General features: G+C 36.1%; 1 protein-coding gene across 2 annotated transcripts in view; it reads left to right on the top strand.

Annotated features, from left to right (window-relative positions):
• Positions 1 to 21,913, top strand: part of LOC125658083 (mucin-2-like) — a 90,635-nt gene that overhangs the window by 47,680 nt on the left and 21,042 nt on the right. For both annotated transcript variants that reach the window (XM_048889175.2, XM_048889176.2), the window contains one exon: positions 10,206 to 10,267. In XM_048889175.2, coding sequence (XP_048745132.2) covers positions 10,206 to 10,267 — 62 coding nt within the window. The remainder of the gene's footprint in view (positions 1 to 10,205; positions 10,268 to 21,913) is intronic.

Here is a 21,913-nt window from a genome sequence, read left to right as displayed (position 1 = left end):
GAACTGATAGACTACTGCTTCAATCATGACTAGGGGATTTGTAATGATTAGACTGTGCCGCTCAGCAACTGTCTCCAGCACTACAACTGAGGCCTGTATGCTTTCACTCTTGCATGGAATACTAATACAGCCCTATCACAAACCTCCGTGCATGCATCGAATCCCACCTGGAACAATCCAGACTCACCAACACGACACTCAACTGCACCCTCGCCCCCAGATTCGTCATCCGCATCCGAGAACTAACCATCAACGGAATGCAAGACCAGAGCCCGTGCCACCTCAATATCCCACTGTCCAGCACCAGTAGTCCGACCACTCAAACCGAACTACCGATCACACCAGGCGGAACATCAGACTGTGCCTCAACCAGACACCCCAACTCAGCATCAGTGACAAAACCATTGTCACCATCCCAACCCTCGGACGGATCATCATCCACATCGCAGAACACAACAGCCATGTCAACACCAAAACCCAGAGCTACCCCAAGAAGTCAAATCACTATGGCAACCGACACTATCCCCGGGGTTCTCCAGCCCACCACCCCGGCGACCAACACCTGCCTCAGTGTCCTCCGGCCAACCACATAACTTCTCATATTTGCCTGGCAGCACCCCTGTCTGTGCCGACCCTGTGTCCCTGACCCCTATTTCACCCTCGGCCCTCTGAACAGCCACATCCCGACTAGACAACTTGGGACCATCTCTACAGTCTTCTGTACTGATATCCCTAACCAGTGGAGATCTCGATCTTGACCTGCTATGATGTCTAATCCCCAGTCTGACCAAAATGCATACTCCTGTCTACATTGTCCCTATGCCCCACGGGCACCTCATCCATCTGCAAACTCCAACTGTGATGCCACCTGCAATGTGCCTTTCCCAAAACGAGCTATTATTTCACCGAATGTCATATCCTCCCCCTGGGAGGACAGTATATGAAAATACCTCAGGGCTGCCCCCTCTACCGAGACACTTAATGCCAGAAGACTGTCGTCATCATTCCACCCATAATAACGGGCCAAGGTTTTGAACTTTGCGTAGAACAAACCCCACTCTAAACTACCATTATACTCGAGGCTCTCAGCCTCCGCGGGGATGTTACGCCCCAACCTTCCCGAACTGCCACTTGGTGACCACGATGAGGAAGTCCCCGAAAGTCTCTCAGAGGGCCCTAACAAACAGGCTTCACTGCTGAAGGGTGGGGCGAACGAGACTTCCCTGTTTGCCCCGACTGACCCTAACCCCATATCATCTACGTTCCATCCCTGGGAATTAGATGAGTGGCCTTGTGTCCCGGGGGATTCCCTACTTACTGGGTTTACATATCCCCTATGAATCTGGGCAACACCATACACACTTGAGTTATGTGGGCTATCGTTGCTACATGTATACAGGGGCTCCCCCCCCCCCAAGGGACTGCTCCCCTACTCTGGCGTAACTGCCCTACATCACCATTGAAATATGAAGTATGACTGGCCCTACTTCCCCAACTACCACCCTCCCTGGGTGATACTTCTCTGGGGAAACCACCACCGCCTCCACTGTACATTGGGATACCTGTGCCCGATTGCCCAGAATAGCCACCCTGGGACAATGCTGTCCCCCATAGGATGAAGTGAACTGGGTGTCACTTGGCATGCTTGCCATACTGGGGATACCTATACCCCCACTGTCACCAGCTTGAATTGGGCTGTGCAGCTGAGTTCCCAAGGGGGGACCCCCACTACTGTGGTCCTCCCTGGGAACTGGTCCCTGGGAGTGCCTACTCCCTAAGGAACCCGACAACCCTTCCAGCAACTGTGTCATCTGTGTCAGCCTAGATTCAAACCTAGCCTCCAGGGCATCTACCCTACTAGTCAGGACCCCCTCGTCCCCTGGTGCATACCCTGACCTTTGTCTACCTCCAAATTGCTGCTATTGCCTCTTGCGGGATCCCTAGTACCCCCCTGGGTCAAGGTCAAGGACATATCAACTTCTCCCAGTAAGGTAGTATCCTTACCCCCACATACCTCCGGGGTACTGTACACTGGCGGTCTAAAAGGTGTGCTAAAACCAAACAGCTGATCCACCTTGTCAGGTGCTGAGCCCCCCACGTTGTCTGCACGCTGCCCCTGCTGTGCCACCCGGTCTGCCCCCCCCCCCCCCCCCCCCCCCGGGGACCCATGCCACTCAACAACCCGGGACTCCCCCTACCTCAACCAAACGACCACTGTTTACGTTCCATATCTACCCACCTAACTGCCAAGCACGCAATACACACAACAATGCAATGTGAACAATATAGCAATTAATGAACCTAGGCCTACTGCCACACAGCTATCACATAATCTACATATACCAAACTAATCAATTACAGTTGCATAATAAAAATCACTGTCGGTTCCCTATCGATAAGAAACAATGCACAGAATTGATTAGCTAACAAAACTAGCCTAATTCTAGTATTTCAAAATGACTCCCACCTGCGATCATGCGACCCCCGCTATAATCCGCGGCGCAGGTGGGCAAAATATCCTACCTGCGGCGCCAATGAAGTGATTTCCTATACACGAAAACACCGGAAAAACACATAGAAACACATATATTAACCAATAAACAGAACAACTTACAAAAACTCGACACACACAATGGCTACAGTGCTGCGCAGTTAAATACCTGTCCGCTTGCCTAGAGTTCGCGGGTAAGAGAGAGACAATTGCACGTGCAGGTTCAGAGGACTCCAAGCCCGACCAGAACTACCAAAAATCCACCCCCCAAAATCACTACACAAGCAAGGGGTACTGAGAACCCATTCTAACCCGGATCCCCAAGGTACGGCTAAGTATATACTTTTCACAAGGGTAAGTAACTGCATTTTCACAAGGCTATTAGTATAGTATTTTACAAGTCTAAGTATAGGCTTTTATTTGGATAAGTGTAGGCTTTTTTTTACAAGGTAATTATAGGTTTTTACACGTCTAATTATAGATTTTTACAAAGCTAATTGTAGGTTTTTACAAGTCTAAATATAGGCTTTTTACAAATCTATTTATAGACTTTTTACAATGGCTAAGTGTAAGGCTTTTTACAAAGCTAAGTATAAGTTTTTATTACAAGTCTAAGTATAGTCTTTTATTAGGATTATTATAGGCTTTTTATAAGGCTAAGTATAGATTTTTTCCAATGCTAAGTATAGGATTTTACAAGTCTAAATATAGATTTTTACAATGCTGATTATAGGTTTTTACAAGTCTAAATGTAGGCATTTTACAAAGACATGTATAGACCATTTAGAAGGCTAAGTATAGGCTTTTTCAAAGGGCTAAGCTTAGGCTTTTTACAAGGCTAAGTATAAGGTTTGTACGAGGCTAGGTAAAGGTTTTTACAAGGCTAAGTGTAGACTCTCTGCAAGGCTAAGTATAGATTTTTACAATGATACTTATAGGTGTTTAGAAGTTGAGGTATAGGCGTTTTACAATTATAAGTATAAACGTGTTTACGAGGCTAAATATAAAGTTTTTACAAGGGCTAAGTATAGGTTTTTTGCAAGTCTAAGTTTAGGATTTTTACAAGGCTAAGTATATGCATTTTTACAAGGAAAAGTATAAGCTTTTCACAGGTATAAGTATAGGCATGGAATGCTTACTCTTCCTTGGCATCTGATCCCACCTCTGGTATGTCGAAGGGTCCGTGTTTCCCCAACTATCTATTTTGTATTGCTTATGGATTTATGAGATTGATCACTGTTCGTTATCTCCACCTTTCATGTGCATTTTAACAAGACAAAGTATATACTTTTTACAAGGCTGAGTATAGGCTATGTTTAGGCTTTCTTCAAGTCTAAGTATAGGCTTTTTTACAAGACTAAGTATAGGCTTTTTACAAGACTTTGTATATATTTTATAAGGCTAAATATAGGCTTTTTACAAGTCTAAGTATAGGATTTTAACAAGACTTTGTATATATTTTACAAGGCTAAGTATAGGCTTTTTACATATCTACGATGATACTTTTATCAGAGTATATATAGGTTATTATTTTTTCAAATCTAACTGCGGGCTTTTGTCTAAATATAGATGTTTACAATGCCAATATATCGGCTTTTACGAGGCTAAGTATAGGTGTTTTTTTTTTCATGGTTAAGAGTATACTTTTTCCAAGGGCTACGTTTAGGCTTTTTACAAGGCTAAGTATAAGGTTTTTACAAGGCTAGATAAAGGTTTCTACAGGGTTAAGTATATGTATTTTTACAAGGCTAAGTATATGCTTTTTACAAGGCTATGTGTAAGATTTTACAAGTCTTAATATAGATTTTTAAAATGTTAATTATAGTTTGTTTTTAGAGGTTTAAGTATAGGCGTTTTTACGAGGCTAAATATAAAGCTTTTCTTAGGGCCAAGTACAGGGTTTTTATTTTTACAAGACTAAGTGTAGGCTTTTCACAAGGCTAAGTATTTAAGGTGTTTAGAAGGCCGAGTATAGACTTTTGAAAAGGCCAAGTATAGACGTTTTGTCTAGTTGGAAGGTCATGTACATGTCATATTTCGAGAAGTGACAACAATGAAACAACAAAAATGTATTGTACACAAATCAATTACGAATCTAGATATGTTAGGTAACTATTGTAAAAATATTGTTTTCAAATCTTATTTGTTTCAGGTTCATATAAACAAATAACAGATACAATAGCACGTCAAAACATTGATATATACTTTGGACGAACTTTTCAAAAAGTTTATAATCAGCTAGTGAAGTTTTTACATCTTTTCCATTTACTGAGATAAACATTATTACAGATTATTTAAAAGCTTGTAGTTAAATTAAGAACTGCTTATCAGGAATATCTAATAATTTATATTGATAGTTATATTTCCATGCTACAGGTTCAATACTTAACTCGTCACTTGAAACTCTTTGATAATGTGGTTTACAAAACTTCTTATATACAAGATTTTGGGTCTCAAAACGCTCACAAGTCCTGTGTAGAAAAGAAAGTTATTTCTGTGTTGTATTTTTATAAACTTGCAATTAGAAAAATCAGATTTTCTACACAATCGTTTAAATACAGTAGAAAGAATTCTAAATTCACATATTCAGTTTGAAGATTTCTGATACAGTTTGATAAATCTGAAAGCTGTTTGAAATTGCCTTCCTCATTAAATAAATCTTTCACATACAAAACTCCACATTATATCCCGGATTACCTTCATAAAGAAAACTACAATTGTTCTAGATCGGTTGTTGCAAAATTCCATCCGTCGAAACTTTGCCAAAGGTAAACAAATTGCAGCCATTAAAGGAACACACCACTTGCACGCACATAAAATAGTGGTAATTTTTCTATTTTCTAACTTTTTATCTGAGGAATACAATGCATATAGTATACCTATATTCAGCCATTCACAATAGCATTTTTTTTTAAATTATACAAATTTAACAATCTAAGAACTCACGCAACTTTTAGTGCTTTAGATTTGCATTCAGTATCAACAATTGATAAACCCACGTTTTAAAATACTACCTATCAAAAACATTACGCTTCATTCTTCCAGTCTTATCCCAAATGAAGATGTATATAAGACGTTGTATTTTCTTAATGTAGGCTTTATAAGGTAAACTTAGTATGGAAGCAACATACACAAGTTTAGATATAGCTAGTGTCTTTACTGTACATGATTTACCAAATAAAGTTAGTTTTCTTCTTTTCCATGATTCAAAGAGTTTCTCTATATCGTGATAGATTTTCATCCAATTTTTGTCATAACACTCTTCTTTATTGTGGCCAATATAAACTCCCAAACACCTCACTGCTTTATACGTTATCTTAATACCATATACCGGTAGGCCAAAGTCTTTATGCGAAGTGTTAGACTGCCTAATGGGATATATTCTGTCTTAATTATGTTTATTTATTTTTTTTATCCTGCACGTTCGTAAAATTAATTTAGTACATCTAAAGAAATTTTCAACGACATTTCGTCTTTCAAAGCTAACGTTAAATTATTCGCGTGTTGTATTTTTGTTGTTGTAAAGTTTGTAGTTTTTATTGTAATGCCTTTTATGCCTTGGTTATATTTTATCTTAGTAGCTAGAATTTCATTCTCCGGAATCAAAAAGCTTTTTTAAAGTCTAAGAAAAGTAGTATACCATTTGAATTCTGTTTCACAGTAGTAAAAAACATCGAATATTAGTCTAGCATTTTCTCCTTTCCATGTATGTCTTCCTTTTATGTATGCAGTCTGTTTTTTGTTGATTAATTTAGAGAGTATATGCTATATTCTAAAGTTTTTTTGCGAAAACAAAAACAATAATTTTGTAATCTGTTTTTGTTAAACGTATTGGTCTATAATTACTTATGTTTTTCCCCGTCTTTTTATATACACTGCATAAGCGATACAATAGAAAGTCTTTGTATATGTGAAAGTTTCCATTTATCAAAAAGGCTTTATAAAAAAAGGACCAAACCGGCTGCTCCCAAAAACACTGATAGAATTTACTTGAAAGACAATCTATTCCAGGTGATTTTTCCTTTTTATACGCCCGGCATTAGAAGTGACGTATTATGTTATGGTACTGTCCGTGCGTCTGGCTGGCTGTCCGTCCGTCCGTCCGTCGGGGGTCATGTTTTCCGGACTTTTTTCCGAAACGGATGCATGTACAACTTTGAAATTTGGTCACAATTTCTCCCTCAAGAATAGTAAGAGTGAATTTGCATTGCAGCTGGATTAGCATTGACCTACTTTAGGGCTATAAGTAATCAAACAGTTTTCCGGACTTCTTTCGTTACAGATATACAGATATTGCCCGGAAGTTAACACATAAGCTTTCTTTCAGGGTAATACAAGTTCAGTTTGCATTTCAGCTGAATTGGTTCGTCCGTCTGTGACCTACATTAGGACTAAAAGTAGGTCAAACAGTTTTCCGGGCGTTTTTTAAATTATGGATACAGATATTGCTCTGAAATTTAGTCACAGACTTCCTCTTGAAGGATTACAAGTTTAGTTTGAATTTCAGCTGGATTGGTCCGTCCTTGACCTACGTATGGGCTAAAAATAAATCAAGCAGTTTTTCGGGTTCTTTTTCATTACGAAAAAGATATTGCACTGAAATTTAGTCACAGGCTTCCTCTTGGAGGAATACAAGTTCAGTTTGCATTTCAGCTGGATTTGTCCATCCATGACCTACTTTTAGGGTAAATATAGGTCAAACAGTTTTCCGGACTTTTTTCATTACGGATACAGATATTGCCCTGATATTTAGTCAAAGGCTTCCTCTCGGAGGAAGACAATTGTAGTTAGCATTTCAGCTGAATTGGCGCAGTATGACCTACAGTACTTAGGGGGGTAGAAGTCAGTCAAACAGTTTTCCAGATTTTTTGGTGTGGCCACAGGTATTGCTCTGAAATTTAGTCACAACTTCCCTCTCAGAGAAATACATAATTTAAAGTTTTTCCCTCTCTCCTCAATCCATTTTACTTTGAATTTCATATGTGAACCTTTGGATTTTTTATATCTTAAATAGCGTCTATAATTTCGCTTGTAATATTTTTAACGTTTGTAGTTCAAGTCATCAGTGTTTCCCTTTTCTATATCGTCTATTTCATGTTCAATTGATTTTATTTTCTCTTTAATTGAATTTTGCTCATGTTTGCAAAATCAATGGAAAAATCTTTAAGTTATCATTAAATCAATTCCCATTCCTTCATAGGACTTAGGGACGAGTCTATATTATGAAAAATATCTATTATTCCTTTATTGCACTTTTCATTTTCCAGATAGGAAACATTTTTAAAAGCTTCCAATATCCCACACCTTTTTGTTTTATCTATATCAAACTGAAGTTTAAAAATCTACATGTATGATCAGTCATACGACTTCCGTTTGATCGAGTACCTGGAATTTTTCTAACCTTAATACCATCTAAATTATACCAAAATGAATTGTTTTTAAAACTTAGTCTATGCGATTTTTAGGAAAGTTTTTAGCGTCACACCACGTATAACAAAATGTTCCTGGACATCTACATTACAATTTCGTATTAGTTCTTTTAAATAACGTACACTTTTGTCTGTACTATCATTCAATTGACAATTAAAATCCCCACACAGTACAATATTTTTATTAAGAGAATGTCTTGATATAAAAGTTTTGAGATTTTCGAAAAATTTACAACTCCTTTTGACATCATTCGGTGCATTTATATTTACAATAGTAGAGGGATTACCGTCAAGTTCAAGATTGATCAAAATTCTTCTTCCGTCATTAGATTTTCTTAGATTGATTGTTTTTGCATTTAATATTTGATTACATGTAATTAGGACAGGTACACCTCTGTTGAATATAGAGTCACTATAAACGTGAAATATTTTACCTTTCCGAGTCAGATTATATATACATGTAGATCCATTTTTTCTATAAAATGTGTTTCTTGAAGCAAGACAATATCCATATTACTTTCTCTCAACCATGAACAGATTTTTTGCCTTTTTTCGGGAATATTTAACCCTCTTACATTAGCTGAAATAAAATCTAGCATTTCATGGATACGAAATTCCTGGAACCTTGTACTTAAAAATCTTATACACGAACTTAGTAAATGAAAATACCATTTCAGTCCTGTCTAGTCCATTGTTAAAAAATCAGAATCCTTTTAGATTACGGGTCTTGGAAACGAAATTGCTACTAGCCATTTCAGAGTCGGTGTTTAACCATACCCGTCTCATCTGAATTAAAGTCCTAGGACGCTTCGAAGTCTGACAGAGATTCAGAGTCAGATTGACTACGTGAGGCTTGAAGCATCTGCGTAATGTCTCTGTGTTTAGTGCTTACTTTGGAATGTTGCTTTTGTTTTGTTTTGCTCCACTGGTCACTTTTTAACGTGTTCGATGTTTGTTTGTTTTTTGGGCAAATTTCACCGATAATTTTCCCAAGAAAATTTTGTGCAGGCCAGGACTCTATTTTGGTATTTTCTGTACCTTGTTTATCCAAGTCTGAGCTCCATGTGTCGTTAAAAGTTGATTCAGCGAAGACAGTGTCCTTTTTTACTGCCCTCAATTTTTTTTGCGAAACACTTGTCTGCATTTATTTTCGATAATAGCAGTCATAATCTTTTCCCTTGTATCAACCCAGTGTTCATTAGGTGTCTGTGGCTTTTTGGACCATATTGACAGCATCAAGGTCACCATATCTGATTGCCTTTGTATATTAAAAGGCATGTTATGCTGACCTATGGGTCACTCCATATACGTTCAGCTCACATGGGGAAAAATTGGACAACACATTGTCCTCTCCATTGAAAGCAATGACGTTACCCTGTGCCACGTATGATGGACAACTTTGATGACCAGGGTTGTGAGCCTGTGAAGCTTACACACTTTACGGCGAAGTGTGTGTCAAGTTGAACGGTCACTTACATTTCATATTTCGAGAAATGACAACAATGAAACAACAAAAATGTATTGTATACAAAACAATCCTGAATCTAGATATGTTAGTTAACGATTATAAAAACATTTTGACATTGTAATTTCTATAGAAACGCTTAGATACTTTGATTAGCTATATCAAACGCGTTGTTGCTTTGATTTGTCAAGATGAAAGGCGAAGATAAAGAAAAGTGATCAATCTCATAAAACCTACAATGAATACAAATAGAGTTGGACAAACACGGACCCTTGGACACATCAGAGGTGGTATCAGGGGCCTAGGAGGAGTAAGCATTCCCTGTCGACCGATCACACCCGCCGTGAGCCTATGTCTTGATCCGGTAAACGGAATAATCCGTAGTCAAAATCAGTGTGCCAAGAACGGCCTAACAATCGGTATGAAACACTTCAAACAGCATTTGACCCAATGATAGGTTATATATTAGGTTATATGAGCATACTAGATGTTTATAACGACAATAGAATTTGCGAAATGTTGACTTTAAACGAGACTATTGAAACCCCTGTAACATCAACTTGTTTGTCAGTAGCTTGCCTCGATTTAAAAACTGATCATACGCAGAACAAGCTCTTGCGTATCGGATCAGTTGAGATATATAAACACCATATGCATCATTAATGGAATGATGGATTATCCGTAGTATTTTTGCTATTGATAGTAAAAAAAAATCACCGTTTAGTAATGATATTTAAAGACTTGTGGATGAAAAATAGAAGTAGCATTATCATTATGAACGTTAGCAAAATGTACAGAAATAACATCCTAATTAAAACAGATGGAGAGCAATCAAGGACAACATACAGAAGCTTACAAAGGATGTATAGTTACAAATATTAGGTAAGTGTAAATATCTAATAAGATAACACCACTAATTAATTCATTATATATACACATGTTGCGTTGCGTCAAGCGAAAAGGCCCTTCATAACAAACTTTTGGAAATTCACTTTTTAAAAAGTTTTTCTGAAAGAGCAAGTCCTCCTGATTATTTTTATATCAATGTTTACTTGTTTTCCAAAAAATGACAGCATAAAAACTGCCTTAAGCAGCTTGAATTGTTCTGCATTTTGACTCATTGGCGTAACGTCAAAATAACGTTACGTGGTTTTAGTTTAGAATACATGACGTATATCCTGATGATACCTTATTATAAGAGCTATTGATGCATTCATGGAATAAAGTGTGCGTAGAAGCAAGAATAAAGAAGCATATACGTGTAAGCTCTTTTATATTTTAGAGCATTTTATACTTCATTCCAATAATGACAAAAATATCAATAATAGGCCAAATCCTGTTGTGATCATTCCTTGTGATTTGGACAAGTTAGCTCATTATAAGGATCCCTGACAAATGGTCTGACCATACGATAGAGGTACCACTGTCTCTCTGGAGAATCCATCCTGGAGGTACATTGTCCGGCATCATGGGGTTAGCTGTCAGGTCCTCAGATGTAACAACAGACTTCAACAACTCAATTTCGGTCTCTACCTGGTCAGCCCTTTCTCTGACGTACATCTTTCCTGTAAAATTGAAAGAAAAAAAACCAAAAAACATTTTAGACATTTTAAAAATATATTATTACAACAATAAGAAGTTCCGATCTGAATCAATATCTCATGCGCTAATATGCAGTATACAAAATGAGAAGGAATTTTATTTTCAAACTTACCAGGAAAAGATGAAGAAAATCTAAAATAGTGCAGTTTCCGTATGCCTTTTACTGGGCCAAAGTACTGGGATATAAATGTCTTCCAATCAAACCATTCCCAGCCTCGTTTAGATATGGCACTGCTGTTTGACTTGTCACTTCTGTTTATCATCCACTAGACCCTTATAAAATAGTACCAATATAAGTTTTGGTACAAACTGTTGGCAAATCCAGCGTCCACCAGACAACTTCCGTGATAGGGCACCTGTGTTGAAATGGTAATATCCCTGTGAAGACCTAACAGTGCCCGCCACGACAGATACACCAGTACATATCTATTTTTATTCTCACCTAGAAGAATATATATCTATATAAATACATGTAGATAAAATCATGATGTTTAGTTGAGGGTGAGAAAAATACAAAAAAATTACATACACTACAACGTATTCAAATGTTAATGTACCAGCACAATTATCACAATAGATAATGCATTCTTTTTCTGTAAGGCAGTGATGCAGCATAGAAATAACACCATTTGAACCCTTCACGTCAGCCCCGTTTTCTCCCCTTCCCTGGTCTTCATTGAGGCAATTAGATTTTGGATCGCAGTTCGTAGTTCACTATTCGCAATTCAATAGTGTACTGCATTCTAGAATGCAGTTCGCATTTCAAATTTCTATATGCATAAAACAACACCACAATGGAATTAAAAAAAGTTGGAGGAGCGGATCTCCGTAACTAGTGAGAGTACCATCACCATTTCTTCACAGTGGTGGGAGAGGACCACTAATACCTTGAAAGTAAGATAGTGGTTTAAAAAGAAAAAGTAAATATTATTGCTTATATTGTCGATGATTTAATTGCTAGTATGAATAAATGCGAATCATGATCACACTGTACCAGTCTAATTCTAAACAAAGTTGTGACTCGAATTTCCTCTATATTGTGTTTTTTAATATCGAAAAGCAATTACCTTTTTCATATCAACTATGTCAATGAAGTATTTTTATACAGGTGTTGAAATGCTTAGGTATTTACTTTTAATTTTTTGAGCAATTAGGCCTAGTTATAAATTTACAGCAGATTTTCGACATAGTTTGTGGTCAGAAAATCGATGCCCCATGACTAATTTTCATTTGTAATTCAATGAGCACAAAGCACAACTAGCCAATCCAATAAACTTATCATAGTTATTTAACACTAACCTGACTAAGAAGATAGGTGACTGTTTTTGACCGACTCGGGTTTACATTTCTAGGTAAACATCATATCTATAGATATATCTAGTGTTTTTCAATGTTGATATCAGACATTCAGTATATATTCGAAAATGTGGATAATTTATGATGAATTAATGTTAAGAATGGAGATGTGAAGTTCATACTCCATTAAAGTAATTTACTTCACGTAGTTCAAAACACGTGAAATTAGTTTAAATTCATTTCTTTGAAAACATGCTAGAAAAAAGGTATACTAATGCAATAATCAGTTATATTCGGAATGAACGATATGAATTTTAATGCATTTTAGACTGAATTTTTTTTTATATCTTTCTTCCCTTCATTTGTAGCCACCGCATCTTTTATAAATATGTTTGGGTGTGGTAAAACAAAAAAGAAGACACCCCCCCCCCCACTAAAATATGCTGGTGTCAGTATATTTTTCTGAATTATAGTAACAGAAAAGCAGTGTTCGAAATTAGTTTAAAACTGAGTACAGACTGGGATGAACTCCGACTGAAAATCCTGAAAAAGAAAGAATGCTGGATATGATTTCTCAACCTGGAAAGAAAAGAGTGAATTGTCAATGAGGATGGTTGGCTGTGTTGGCAATTCATCAATGGCTAGCCGAAGGTCCGAGTTTGGCAAATACCTGTGTAAAGAAGTTAATTGATTAGTATGCAGGGTATGACCTTGAAACATAACACAGTTGACATCAACTACAGACCAAGAGCAAATATTTGTTACTGAGGCATACAGTACAGATGTGTATGCCATTGAACTGCACTGTGACCCAGCAGCTGGATCAGCTGACAAAATATGAAACAGTCATTCTGAAGTGCGACTCCAGTCACCTCGCTCATAATTAATTCAAAATAATTATTTTTCGCATCCCCCCGAATTCTGAAACTATACTTAGATTATCTAGTTCAAATAAAACCGCCACCTATTCGCACCTTTTATAACTTTTACAGACCATACACTAGTCAGTTCTGACAAAATATGAAACGGTCATTTTGAAGTGCGACTCCAGTCGCCGACGCTCATAATTAATTCAAAATAATTATTTTTCCCATCTAGTTCCTCCCAAATTCTGAAACTACACTTAGATTATCTAGTTCAAATCAAACCGCCACCTATTTGCACCTTTTATAACTTTTACAGACCATACACTAGTGAATGAATTGGAATTATAAGAATCAAACATTCTTTTTGAAGAATTTATCGATGTGTAAACTCCGGACATTTTACTCACAAACTTAACATAGAAGTGCTTCGCACTTTTATTCAGTTTGTGAGTAAAATGTCCGGAGTTTACACATCGATAAATTCTTCAAAAAGAATGTTTAATCCTATAATAACCTGGTGTTTACAGGTAATTGTTTACACCTGCACGTTAATCCAAGTTTAAGACGTCTAGCTGTGCCTTGTTCACACCTGCTATCATGTGATTAGAATATAAAAGATGACTTAGGAATTGTTATGGAGATAACACTATTGTAAATATGCTTTGAATAAAAAGCCATTGTTTTCAAGTTGTTTATTCGTTATTAGATATCTTAGACATAATTCAGAAATCTTATGCATTAAAATATCAATTTTGGAGTTTGATAATACAAGTTAATTTGTATCTTTCAAGTTATGATGTGCATACGAAACAGAAAACTGAGAAGGGGGTTTATTATCACTATGGATTTAAAACCAATGGGGCACCGCTTCGAGTTAAACACCACGCATGCGCAGAAGCCGGTGATTCGAGTAGTTCTTTTCCCTATATATTCTATTAAGAGCGACTCTGGTCACCAGCGACAGCCACCACGGTTACACCGGTAACATCCCTCTATGGCAACTCCAAAAAGCTGCACCTTTCTTGTTGTCAAGAAATAAAATGGTCCCTCCTGTCTGGCATGGTGTGGCATGGGAAGCGCTTGAGAAAAGTCGTTGGTGTAGTGGGCATGTTAAAGATTTGTTGAGCCTGGAGGAAGCAGTCCCTCTGGTCTTGCAAATGCATTCATTTCTTCTCTTGCTTTCCTCACTGCATTACATGTATATACTCGTACCTGGAATATTCCAATAAAATAAGGGTTAATATGTATTGAACTATTATTATCATTTTACCTGTCGGTCCATCTCAACCTTTGACAAATGTTTTGTGAAAATGCACAGGTCTTCTTGCTTCTCAGCTAATCCAACCGCCGTTGAATTCATGCTCTGTAATCCTCACATATACATGTAGGGCATATGTCAGATCGGGGTGTCATGTATATGATATGAGAACAACAGTCTTTCCACAGAAGTTTGAAGGTTGTGAGTCTCACTTTGCTTTTACCCAACTCGTTACACAATATAGAATACAAAAAATGGAGTGTTTATATCTAGATAAAATAATAGACCCAGATCAAACAAGATTCATATCCAACAGGCGAAAACACTAGATTAATATATGATATATTGCATTATAGCGAAGAAGAAGATATCCCCGATCTTTTATTACTTATTGATTTTGAAAAAAGCCTTTGATACTTTATCATGGAATTTAATACAAAAAACTTTAAACTTCTTCAACTTTGGTCCTTCCATTAGAACATGGGTTAAACTCTTCTACACAAATATAACATCAACAATTAACCAAGGTGACAACCTATCTGAAGTCTTTGATATTCAAAGAGGTCATACATGTAAAAAAAAAAAAAAAAAAAAAAAAAGGAGATCCTTAATCTTCGTATATTTTTTTTTTATATGTGCAGAGATTTTTGCAATAAAAATAAGAACAGATAAAAAAAATTAAAGGCATAACTGTAGGTAATGTGGAAAAAAATTCTCAACTTGCTGATGACGCGTCAATTATTCTTGATGGTAGTGAAGAAAGTCTTTCAGAAACTCTTAAAACTTTACATGCTTTCTCAGAAATGTCCGGACTATGTATGAATTACACATAAAAAATCAAACGGCATGGATTGGCTCGAAAAGAGTAAATTTAATTTGGAGTACCACTAAATTCACTTTACTAGGAATAGATTTTGATGTCGACTTGCAAAATATACCTAAATTAAATTAAGACCCAAAATTAGTACAAATCAAATCTATGCTAAATCAATGGGGGAAGAGATATTTAACTCCCATTGGCAAGATAACAGTTATTAAAACATTAGTGTTACCATTGTTGAATCATATCCTGATGTCCACCCCTAACCCATCTATTGCCTATTGTAAAGAATTAGAAAAGCTATATTTCTCTTTTGTGTGGGGTTGTTCAACCCACAGGGTAAAGAAGGATGTACTTGTCAAGAAATATGAGGATGGTGGCTTAAAAATGATAAATCTAAAAATCATTTATAGTTTCAATGAAATTGTTTTCGGTAAGACATATTATCTCTATAATAGGGGGTTGAGTAATTTCATATCAAATTATAACCTAAATAAATTCACATCCTGTGAGATTGAATACACTAATCTACTTTTAAAAAGTCATTAAAAACAAATTTTGGATAGATGTGTTCAAGGCTTGGATCGAATTACAGAACACTTGTACTGAGTCTAATGTTACTGCAGATTCAACCTTTGTTTTACAACCCTATGATCCATATTACTAAAAAAATGTATTTTAATAAACATTTATTCGACAATAATATCAGACATTAATGACATTATTGAGGAAGATGGTACTTTTTTTTTTAGTTATGAGACTTTCAGTGCTACTTATCCAAATGTAAAGATTAACTTCTTGGAATATGCAAATATTATCTATGCTATAAAAACTTGGCTTAAGCAGTCAGGTACAGATACTAACTTTAAACTTTAATTTCTTTTATTAGAAGAAACATTTACAATGCATTGAAGTGTAAAAAAATCAGTTTTTAAAATGATTTTTTTAAACTCTTCAGTGACTGCAGGTATAACGAGCTATAACTGTGTTGGGATGCCAACACAAATGTCTCCGAACACCTCCCCATGTCAGAAATGATTTTTGATGCCAGATATGCACTCAGGATCCTCCATAAACCCTAGAAACTAAATTTGGTTGAAATCCGACGGACTTGTTTTTTGGCCGCCATTTTCTTCAATGGCGGCCATTTTGAAACATTCAAAAATAGATAGGAAGGGAATACTGATGCTAGAAATGAACTGTGGGCCCTCCATTTACCCCAGACCCCAAATATTGTAGATATTTTAACAGTTTGAAATATTTCGGTATATGGCGGCCATTTTGAAAATGGCGGCTCAAAAAGAAATTTTGATGGTGGAAATGAGAAATAGAATTTGGTTGAAATCCGACAACCTTGAGTTTTTGATGTTTTTTGCCCGCCATCTTGGAACGGCGGTCATTTTGAAAATTTGAAAAGTTGAATGCACCCCTCCTAGTGACCCCCTATCAGCTCACAAAGTTTGAAGTGGATCTGTCGAAGCACTTTTACAAAATCGGTCGGACAAATTTTTCACTAAAGAAGAGGAATAATAAGGAGAAAACGCCCGAACAAAATGTTATTTGAAAAACGAAAATTCGGCCGTAACTTGCGACCGGAAGAGAATTTTGAAATAGTATTAAAGAGTTCTACAGAGATGGATAATGTCAATAATATCTTGAAACATCGTATTAAAATGTTGATAACTAAGCGAGATATACGAGGACAAAAAAAGACCAATTTTTTGAAGTTTTTCTCTTAAAACCGGAAGTTACTGATTAAACTTCCTTAAAGTCTAACATTTTCTGAAACACCGAAAGAGACCCAATTAATCTATGCAAGTTTTGTTTCAAAAGCATTAGTTTGAAATTTGACGTTTCTTTTGTTCACTTCCGGTGACGGCCGCAGGTGAGCCATGTGACCCGCAGGCCTATTTATTAACATCGTTAGTTAACGCTTGCAAAACTGAACAACATTTGTTCTACATGTCTTATCAAAAGTTTCTCCAGAAAAAAGTTATTGATTGTGACACTAATCAAACTGTTCAGGCAAGCCATGAGGCCCGTCCGTCTTTTTCATGGTGTTGTTCGAAAGATCTTGCAAAACTGAACGACTTTTGTTCTAGATGTCTTATTAAAAGTTTCTTGACAAAAATGTTATAGATTGCAACAATAACCCAACTGTTCAGGTGAGCCATGAGACCTGCAGGCTTATTTATTAACATCGTTAGTTAACGCTTGCGAAACTGAACAACTTTTGTTCTACATGTCTTGTCAAAAGTTTCTCGAGAAAAAAGTTATTAATGTTATTAATTGTGATACAAATTCGACTGTTCAGGCGAGCCATGACGCCCTGAGGCCTATTTTTTGATATCATTAGATAGATCTTGCAAAACTGAACAACTTTTATTCTACATGTCTTATCAAAAGTTTCGTGTGAAAAAAGTTAATCATTGTAACAGAAATTCAATGGTTCAGGCTAGCCATGAGGCCTATGGGCGAAAGATCTCAATAAACTGTACAACTTTTGTTATATATGTCTAAGCAAAATATTTACGAGTAAAAGGTTATGATTTAAAACGTGGAAAAAAATGGGACACTTTTTTAAACTCCATTTTCGATCCCTACGGAGCTTCCATACTAGGCACTTCCGGAAATTTTTAAAACCCATGTGCACAACTACAACATGTCGTCTAACATCACTGAAAATTTCAGCACTCTAGCTTTTATCGTTTTTGAGATTTTGGCCGGACAAAATGGTCATCTGAAAATCGATAAAAGCTGGATAACTTCCAACCGGAAGTGAATTTTCAAAAATCCAAAAAAAGATATAAACTTCAGATAGCAATGCATCAACCCTAAAAATTTGAAGTAAATCGATCAAAGCCATCTCTGAGAAATCCTCTGCACAAAATCGGTAAGGAAAAAAAGAAGAACTAGACACTCATTACTAGTAATGAGTAGGTCTTCCGTTAGACCACTTCCGGTAAAGAGCTTTTGTTCCTACGAAAACCTTTTAAATATATCACAAAATGTGCCTTAACAATGAATGAGAAATGTATTATCGAATTTTTTACTCCTTTCTCGTAACTTCCGGTGACGACCGGAAGTACTATTCAGATGCATTTTCCTAGAAATGACAGCGACTCTTTACTGTCTATATTCCCTGAAAATTTCACGTCTCTATCTGAAAGAGTTCTCAAAAAAAGAAGTAAACCTAAGAAAGAAAAAGTAGTAGGTTACTACCGACCGGAAGTCAATTTTGAAAAACAAAATTATCAAAACTTTACAAGTTGATACTTTTATTAAGACATGTGAAAATCATATGAAAGACTTCAAATATAAGCGAGATTTATGGGGACAAAGAGACGAAAATTAAAAAGGTATTTTATCAAGAAACCGGAAGTAGTCGTTTTGACTACCGACAGAGTCAATATTCTTTTGACACTTTGAAAGAGACTTAATAAACTGATATAGGTTTCAATTTAAAAGAAAAAGTTTGAAATTTGCGATTCTTTCCATCACTTCCGGTGACGACAGGAAGTGACGGTCGACATGTTCAGCCCCCTACTGCACGCCTACAAACGGAGACTGATCATTCCTGAATATTTTATGAACCTATATTTTACCTTTTCCAAGAAAAATGCTGGACAAAATTCCTTTTGAAAAACAGAAAATCGGCCATATTTTCCGACCGGAAGTGAATTTTGTAAAAACAAAAATAATTATAGCAAGGTCATTTCATAAGACATTATTCCTGAAAATTTCAAGAAAATATATCCAGCCATCTCTGAGAAATCACTCGAAGAAATCGGAAAATCGACATTTTTTCAAATACTTCCGGTATAGACCGGAAGTGACGGACAAAAAAATTGAATGTATGTGTACAATGGACTAATGTTAGTTGATCAACTCTACAAGTTTCAAGCGTCTATCTATATTCATTATTGAAAAACTGAAAAAACAAAGTTTGAATATGTCCACCCCATATCTCACGACCGGAAGTGAATTTTACAAAAAATATTTCAATATACTCTAGATATTTATAGTGTCTATAACATATGTAAAATTCAAATCAATTCAAAAGTGACAGCCGACATTCTTAACCCCCTACTGCACGCCTACAAAGTGAGATCTATTAACTCTGAAAATTTGATGACTCTATCTTTTACCGTTTCTGAGAAAAACGCTGGACAACGAAAACAGCTAATAAGCCGTATTTGCCGACCGGAAGTGAATTTTCCAAAAATATTTGACGTTACTCTAGACATTTCTAGTGACTATAATATATTTAAAACTCAACTCATTAACTAGTTTCATGACCGAGATTTATGGCACTGAAAAATGAGAGAATGAATAGGTTTTCTTTGATATAGCCGGAAGTTGAAGATTCAACTTCCGGTGGGGTCAACATTTTTTGAGAATTAGAACGAGACCTAGAAAACCGATATAGGTTTCAATTTGAAAGAAAAAAGTTTGAAATTTATGATTCTTTAATCACTTCCGGTGACGACCGGAAGTGACGGCCGACATTCTTAACCCCCTACTGCACGCCTACAAAGTGAGATCTATTAACTCTGAAAATTTGGTGACTCTATCTTTTACCGTTTCTGAGAAAAACGCTGGACAAGATATCTTGTAAAAAGACGAAAATTGGACATATTTTGCGACCGGAAGTGAATTTTGAAAAAATGAAAAAATTGCCTCGAGGTACCATGGTTCTTTATAATCTGTGAAAGTTTCAGGAAAATCCATCCAACGGTCTCGGAGACGAAAGGGAAAAAATAATAATAACTAGAAATGATCTCGTTGCGAGCAACGAATAGGTCTTCCGTCCAATTTCTGGCGAGATAGGACCTTGACTGGAAGAATTCAATTAGTGAATTAGTGAAGAACGACTATACATGAAAGAAATAAACACGTACATGTAAGACGTGATTTATCAATTGTAAACAATTTCGGATTTGTTTTATTCACTTTTGAGTATCTCGGGAGTCCATCAAACGACTAAAAATTCCAATTGAACCACGTAGGAACCCACACTAAAAATTTCCATAAAAAATACTGAGTTGTTGGACAACTTCCGGTTTCGAACGATCAACTTCCGATTTCGAACAACCAACTTCCGGTGGAAATGATATGACTTATTACACTCTATTAAATAATCTTTTGAGGATTAGAATTTAAAAAATGAAATATCATATATTTTTATGGTACTTCCGGCGGATGACGGAAGTGACAACAAGAAAGTTGAAACAAGTATGTCACATCTACAAGTCACTATCTAACTTTCCTGAAAGCTTCAATCTTTGAGTATTTATGAGAAAACACTTGGAGAAAAAACACCGGAAATCGTACATATTTAACGAACGGAAGTGAATTTTGAAAAAAACCAACAATAATTCACTATACTCTGAAGATGGATAATGTCAATTATATATGTGAAAATCACAAAAACACGTGCTTTATAAGCGAGAGATATGATAGCAAAGAAAAACCATTTTTCCGAAGTTTTTCTCTAAAAACCGTAACTTGCGACCGGAAGTGCATTTTGAGAGAGTATTAAAGCATTCTATTGATATTAATAATGTCAATAGTATTTGTAAATATCGTATTAAAATGTTGATAAATAAGCGAGATATACGTGGAGAAAGAAAGACAAATTTTTCGAAGTTTTTCTCTAAAAACAGGAAGTTGCTGGTTAAGCTTCCGGTAAGACTAACATTTTCTGAAACGCCGCAAGATACCTAATTAATCTATGCAAGTCTTGTTTCATAAGCATAATTTTGAAATTTGGCGTTTCTTTTGTTCACTTCCGGTAACGGCCGGAAGTGACGGATGATAATGATAAACCTTTATTACATAGCTACAAGTCACCATCTATCATCCCTGAAAGTTTATAGACTCAATCTTAAACCGTTTATGAGAAAACGCCCGGACAAAATATCATTTGAAAAATAGAAATCCAGCCGCAACTTGTGACCGGAAGTGAATTTTGAAATAGTGGTGGAAGGTTCTTTTGAGATGGATAATATCAATAATATCTGTAAATATCGTATTAAATGGTTCATAAATAAGCGAGATATAGGAGGACAAAGAAAGACCGTTTTTAAAAAGTTTTTCTCTGAAAACCGGAAGTTGCTGGTAAAACTTCCGGTAAGTCTAATATTTTCTGAAAAGTCGAAAGAGACCTAACTAATCTATATAAGTTTTGTTTCAAAAGCATCATTTTGAAATTTGACGTTTCTTTTGTTCACTTCCGGTGACGGCCAGAAGTGTCGAATGGCAAAAATAATACCCTATTGCACAGCTACAATTCATAATCTATCATCCCTGAAAGTTTGAAGACTCAATCTTTAACCGTTTATGAGAAAACGCCCGGACAAAATATCATTTGAAAAAGGGAAATTCGGCCGTAACTTGTGACCGGAAGTGAATTTTGAAATAGTGTTACAGGGTTCTCTTAAGATAGATAATGTCATTAAAATCTGTAAATATCGTATTAAAAGCTTGATAAATAAACGAGATATACGAAGACAAAAAACACACAATTTTTTCAAAGTTTTTCTCTAAAAACCGGAAGTTGCTGGTTAAACATCCGGTAAGTCTAACATTTTCTGAAACGCCGAAAGATATCTAATTAATATATGCAAGTTTCGTGTCAAAAGCATTAGTTTGAAATTTGACGTTTCTTTTGTTCACTTCCGGTG

Source organism: Ostrea edulis, chromosome 9, assembly GCF_947568905.1.
Source record: "Ostrea edulis chromosome 9, xbOstEdul1.1, whole genome shotgun sequence".
In the NCBI taxonomy this organism is placed as follows: domain Eukaryota; kingdom Metazoa; phylum Mollusca; class Bivalvia; order Ostreida; family Ostreidae; genus Ostrea; species Ostrea edulis.
Note: the sequence above shows the minus strand (reverse complement) of the source record. Positions and strands in the feature narration are given on the sequence as shown.